Source organism: Mercenaria mercenaria, chromosome 1 (genome assembly GCF_021730395.1).
Source record: "Mercenaria mercenaria strain notata chromosome 1, MADL_Memer_1, whole genome shotgun sequence".
In the NCBI taxonomy this organism is placed as follows: Eukaryota; Metazoa; Mollusca; class Bivalvia; order Venerida; family Veneridae; genus Mercenaria; species Mercenaria mercenaria.
The window spans coordinates 83689703-83696580 of NC_069361.1; the positions used below are offsets into that span (position 1 = coordinate 83689703).

Below are 6878 nucleotides of genomic sequence, written 5' to 3' on the forward strand. Positions count from 1 at the left end.
AAGTCGTTTTAAAAATCTCTGGGACTTTTACTAGTGTAGTAATGGTCGCGAAAATAGGTGAAAATATCAAACTTTTAGTCATTAGTCACATTTTACGAAATTTCCGCCTTGTTATCGCCCTGTTACAATTATGTATGTTATACCAACGTAAAGATATGTACTCCACCTACAGTTTAAGACCATTTGCATGGCCCTAGGTGCACGGGTTCGGGCAGGGTGATCAGGAGACCTGTTTGAAACAACCGTTTAATGCCTGGCTACTGAATTTTCATATATTCTGAATCGGTTTTTGACCCTGCACGTGGCTTCTGTCCTTCAATAAGACCATAATTATATATGTACGTATAGCTTAGTATGCTGGCTACCATCTGAGGCCCTTTTAAAGATCATGTGCCGACGGGTTCGTGCAAGATGGACGGTAGAGCGATTTATGGTAGCCGTTTTCAGGGCCGTCTGCTAAATTTATTAACATTCTACATTGGTTTTCGACACCTTACGCAGGTTTTGTTCCCTAAAAGGACCAGTATCCTATACGTACGTATAGCTAGGTATTCCGCCTACAATTTGATACCCTTTAAAAGATCCTGTACCGACGGGTTCGGGCAAGATGGCCGTTAGAGCGAGGTAATGTAGCCGTTTTCAGAGCCGTCTACTACATTCATTAAATTCTTTATTAGTTTTTGACCCCGTACGTAGCTTCGGTCCCCTAGTAAAACCTGTAGCATATATGTTCGTATAGCTATGTACGCTGTGTACAATTTGAGATTATTTTAAAGATCCAGCTCCGACGGTTTCGGGCAAGATGGGTTGTATAGTGCTGTATGGTAACTGTTTGCAGGGCCGTCTACTTCACTTATTTACTTTTTGGATTTGATTGGACCCCGTACTCAGCTTTTGTCCCCTAATAAGACTAAATTGACATCTAAAACATGTTTCATATATGTTAATGCATAAGCCTACACATTAAAACCATAATCAAGGAGGGAGAAAGGGAGAATGAATAAGCAAAACTGACGTGCTGGACTAAAGTCCGTGTTGACCTTACACTCGAAGGTGATGGATAAGGGGTCGTACCTCGACGGCCTTGTTGAGTACTATATTCGTACTTACTAAACTCTGCGGAAAAGCGGTCGGCAGATCGTAAGGGTGGTTCAGGTACCTCGGACGGGTACCCCGTTTATTGTTGAAAGTTTTACATTATAAAATTACAAAGATACAATATACATAAACATACATAAACCCTAGCAAATGAGTAAGCATATACATCATACAAGAATTACAATCAGTTTTTATAACATTACATTTTATATAATACGCAAATACAAATGAGTAGGTAATTATAAAAAAGTGATAAACATATTAATACAAAATCTTTTACAATAAACCCTAGCAATTGAGAAAGCATACATGAAACAAGAATTAAAATCAGATTTTTTATAACATTACATTTTACATAAAACACAAATACAAATGAGTAAGCATAATTATAAGAATGTGATAAACATGTTAATACAATTTTTTTTTACAATAACGCTGTAATAGAGCTGCAAAAGATTCAGGTACCCCTTTACATAATTATTCAACTTTAATAGACACCAGACTTTCCGATAAAGTCGTATTAACATGGCGTGACCCAAACCTTATTCTGAAATTAAGGAATGATTCCGTGAGTGATACAAACTCCTTTTTCATCTTATCAATTTCGTTGCTTTGACTGGTAATTTTCTGTACAAGACTTTCATATTGTTCTGACTGCCAGCAGACCTCGTCTCTCCTTATCAGCATATTTTTGTCTCGTATCTTTTTTTCACGCTTATGCTCCCGGTACAAATACCAAATGACGCTTACTACTGCAACGACCAGCACAAAAGCAATAGTGTACATAATATATGTATTATTGCTTGCTGTTTCCAGCCATTGCAGATCCATCATGTCATCTGGCAGTTTTGCCAGCTTCGATCTGAGGTCCTCGGTATCGTTACGAATAATGGATAAACGTTTTCGGTCCAGGCGTTCTACCTGCCAATTGCGCTCGAACTTTTTTTCAAGCTCGTCCATTTTCCTCTGTGACATGATTATCTCCTTTTCGTAGACTTTGTCTGCGCTAACAGACAGGCTGGCAAACTCTTCTGCTTGCAGGAATGACTTCAACACTGCCATATTTATCAGATGTCTGCTGGTCGCAATAGCTTCCGAGCTGCCGCTGCATTCGCGGACCGTTGAGGTCGAATGAATATTATCGGCCACAGCTATTTTGCAGGTGCAAGGTAGCTCGACCAAACAAGACGTGCAGGCTGGCAGGTCTCTCGAATGACCCCCACAGTTCAGGATAATTGCGTTGCCGCCTGTCCGCTTCACAACAAACATGTCATCAGAGAGGGCCATGATTCGTGGCATGGACTCATCAAACATCTTCATCTCGAACTCGCAATAGGCGTGAATTCCTTCACCATTATTCATAACGACATTAGAGAGACACGTCTTGGTATCTTTTTCCATTTCCATGCTTACAAGGTTGAAAGGACAGGTACGAATAGTCGTTCCTCTGCACTCCATCATCTCAGCGAGTGAAAGCGTCCGATATCTGTCTCGGGTAGAAGTCAGTGCTAAGTAGAGAGGCAAGTCCTGGATATACGTGTCGAATTTCGACTTGCTGGAAACTGGCACGCCCCAAGTTTGCAAACGGAACAGATTGTACGCGGACTCCACTCCGACCGGCATCTTGATTGTAACCCAAATCTCCCGATTCCTAACAAGGTGTACGACAAAGTTAGGTTGCATCAAGTAGAAATGGGGGTCAGAAACCGTGAACCGAAACCGATCGCCGAAGTGTTTCCGTACTCCAATCTGCTCATTTGCGTCAGTTAGGATGGACTGTATATCCTGGACCGTAATGAGGGATTTCGGAAGCTTTCCCTCGCTGAGCGCGTCAATGGCGTACCGTATCTCGATCAACCTCTCTCGTAACTTTCCAGCGATGTACATTTGTGAATCCATTGCGGTGGTAAGATTGATAAGGAATTCCTTTTTTACTTTTTCCATTGATCGCATTGCCTGCAAGGTTTTCTCAACAGCCTGTACTTCGCCATGAGTGGCATCAACCAGGGCTTTAATTCTGTCAGTCCTGCAAGTGTCAAAACAAAGAGAGATGTTATTAGCAAAATGTTCAATATTTATACTTAACTTTCATAAAATAGTATATAAAAATATACTTATACTTAACTTACATAAATAGTATATTAGAAAAGGAGCAACTTATACAAGAATTAAATCGACACTTTAAAAAAATAGACTGCCCCAAGGCGAGCTTTTTGGTTTCGGATACATATTAAGAATTTGATTACATAATAACAAGTACCACATCACTACATACCGGTCGTCGTTAACTTTCATGTAACTTTCCAGGTTCTCTGTCAAGTGAAGAACGCCCTTGTCCAATTTCCGTTCAGTGGCAATGATCCTATTCACCTTTCTGGCCACTTTTGCGACATCATCGTAAGTAGCAGTACCAAATAATGATTTGCTCAGACCCCCAATAAACGCCAATGGGGCAGAGCGCTTGCCTCGCTTGCGAATCGTTTTCAGATCCTCTTTCGGCAGGGCGTCTATGTTCGTCCTAGCGTACTCCTTTAGTTCTTCTGCCTGTTGTAAAATATCCATGTGAACCGTCTGCAATAGGGATGCAGACCTGTTTGGCAGTCTGTCGTAGTTGACTTCAGGCAGCATATCATTCATATCCGGCAGGACAAACACAAAGGAGTGCATCCAGGGATGATCACCACTAACTATCTGAAAAACACAGAACAAACATTAAGCACAAGTGAGACCAAAAATATCATACATTATGGCATGACCTCCATCAGGGCCATTTCCGTACTTCTGATAAGCACGGGTCTCGAACTTTTGTCCCTGTGTAAAAGTACACTATGCATGGGCCGCTATATATGGTATCATTTTGTAGGTAGGTCCTCCAAGAAAGCAAATATATAATACGTTATGTATGACTTCATGGTCGACATAAAGCAAAACGCGCTGTAAAGAAGGCAAAAAGGCAATTTTCGTATTTCTGACAGGCATGGGTCTCGAACTTTGTCCTGTGTTAACATACCAACATGCAACGCTTATATGTTTATTTTGTAGTAAGTCTTTAAGAAACAAATTGTATCAATACTTATATACGGTTGCTTTGGCGGCATGGAAGCTAAAACGCGCTGTAAAAAGGCAAAATGGCAATTTAGTATTTATGGAGGCACGGGTCTCGAACTTTGTCCCTGGTAAAAGTACACTATTCATGGGCCGCTTATTATGGTTTCATTTTGTAGGTAGGTCCTTTAAGAAAGCAAATATATATCACACGTTATCTTATGACCTTCATGGGGCCGGCATTAAAGCTAAAACGCGCTGTAAAAAGGGCAACAACGGCAATTTTCGTATTTCTGATAGACACGGGTCTCGAACTTCTGTTCCTGTGTTAACATACAACATGCATGCACCGCTATATATGGCTTTATTTTGTAGGTAAGGCATTTAAAAAAGCAAATTTATATCATATGCTATCATATGATCTGGATGTGGGCGGCATGAAAGCTAAAACGCGCTGTAAAAAGGCAAAAACGGCAATTTTCGTATTTCTGACAGGCATGGGTCTCGAACTTTTGTCCCTGTGTTAACATACACTATACATGCAACGCTATATATGGTTTCATTTTGTAGTTAGATCCTTTAAAAAAACAAATCTGTATCAAACATTATCATACGGCTCGCATTTCGTCGGCACTAAAGCTAAAACGCGATGTAAATAAGGCTAAATAGGCCTATTTAGTATTTATGGTAGACACGGGTCTCGAACTTTAGTCCGTGTGTAAAAGTACACTATTCATGGGCCGCTATATATGGTATCATTTTGTAGGTAGATCCTTTAAGAAAGCAAATGTGTATCACACGTTATCTTATGACCTTCATGGGATCGACATTAAAGCTAAAACGCGCTGTAAAAAAGGCAAAAAAGGCAATTTTCGTATTTCTGACAGCATGGGTCTCGAACTTTTGTGCCTGTGTAACTACAAACCCTACATGTAGCTGTATATGGTTTTATTTTGTAGTAGGCTTTAAGAAAACAAATTGATATCAAACATTATATATGGCTGCATTCGGTCGCATTAAAGCTAAAACGCGATGTAAAAAGGCTTGACGGCATATTTTTGGTAGGCATGGTACAAACATTTCTCCAATGTTTGAAATAAATAACTTTTAAGGCTATTTGTAGATATTTTATATATGTAAGTAGGTACAATTTAAGAGAAAGAAATAATATAAAATCTACCTTTATTTTTATGCCTTCATGTTGGGCGCATTAAACCGATCGTAAGAAACAACGCGTACTTCCATGTAAAAATAGGCAACTTAAAAAAACAGCAAAATTTTTGTATTTACTGATTTAGACCATCGCGGTCCATCCGAACTTTCTGTTGCCATGTGTAGAACATTATCAACATTTGCAATTTGCACCTCATATATCTGGCTTTAAGTGTTTGTAGGTAACGAGCATTTATAAAAACTATTATATCCTCTACTAGTATCATATGCAATGACTGAGGTGGGACGAGCTATCAAACTAAAGAACGCTGTGCTGTAACAAGCAAATATATCATTGTGTCAATAAATTCTGTTTATATTCTTTTTTGAAGTGAATTTTCTTTCAACTATTTGCATTTTCAGTTTAAATATCAATAAATTCTAACGGTGACTTAATATTGGAATTTATTTTGTTGTATTAGATTCCTTTTATGTAAAAAATATTCTGTATTATACATTAAAATACGGCTAGCATATTTCGCCGGAACTAAAGCTCATAAAAAACGCGAAAATAAATACAGGAGCATTTTAACTGATATAGGCCTATTTAGTTTATGTACTCTCATGAATCTTTTTGTTAAAAGTAGCATTACATACATCTGTGCCAATTTCATTGAAATTAATTTGTAGTTATTTTAGTAAAGCAAATTTGCTATCCGTTTTTTATTTTAAATACCTTCAATAGTAAATCACATTTAAGAGACACGTTAAATTAAGACCCGTTAAAAAGAGCATTAAATAACTATCTTTCGTATGTTCATGAATAACTAGGTACTCGATATTTTGATCCTTGTGTATAAATTTACACTGCTTTAACCCTATTAATATGTTTTCATTTTGTAGGTAGGTCATTTAAGAAAGCAAATACATAAAATCATATTATGCATGATTGGTCGTCATTAAACTAAAACGCGCTGTAAGAAAAGGCAAAAACGGCAATTTTCGTTTGAAGGCATGGTTAAGCTAATTACCTGTTTAAAATACAATACTTGCAACCTATTAATACTTTTATAGGTTAATTGTAGAAATATATAATTGTATAAATTAATACAGTTGCAATGGCGACAAAGAAATAATAGAAATAAATAAATCCTACCTTTCCCCAACTTTGGTGTAAATGTACTCTATGTTTGGGCGCTATATAATATCCTCTGTAGGCTGGTTGTTAATGAAACAACAATAACACATTAATTATTCCTGTAAGTAATAAAGCAAACTTTATAAAAAGAAATAAAGCAAATGCTTTTCATTACTGTTTCTGACTCAGTGGTCTGCTTGGTCCGTGTTACTGCAAATGAACTATATATGTTTCATTGAGATGATCCGTTGAAAAAATCTACTCAACATATAATCGGCTAGCATTTTCCTAACCTAACACGCGATCTCCGTAATGGCAATTATGCCTATTTGATTAAGATACACGGGCCAAATTGTTCCGGGATAAAATACTATATTAGCCGCATATGGTTCTTTTAGGTGGATACCTAAATGCAATTTAATAAGTTAAGCCTTACGATCGACAT

The 6878-nt window shown here is 37.9% G+C and overlaps 1 protein-coding gene across 1 annotated transcript; it reads right to left on the reverse strand.

Moving 5' to 3' along the window:
- Positions 1–1575: 1575 nt before the first annotated feature.
- Positions 1576–6878, reverse strand: LOC128547899 (uncharacterized). The gene is made up of 3 exons (XM_053521627.1): positions 6870–6878; positions 3374–3789; positions 1576–3124 (listed from the first exon to the last, which is right to left on the reverse strand). The coding sequence occupies exons 1-3, from the start codon at positions 6876–6878 to the stop codon at positions 1576–1578; spliced, it is 1974 nt and encodes a 657-aa protein (XP_053377602.1).

Excerpts from the sequence above, each read along its gene's own strand:
- LOC128547899 (XM_053521627.1), bottom strand. Across the intron at positions 3,125-3,373 it reads ATGAAAGTTAACGACGACCG|GACTGACAGAATTAAAGCCC; the intron begins GTATGTAGTGAT and ends TGACACTTGCAG.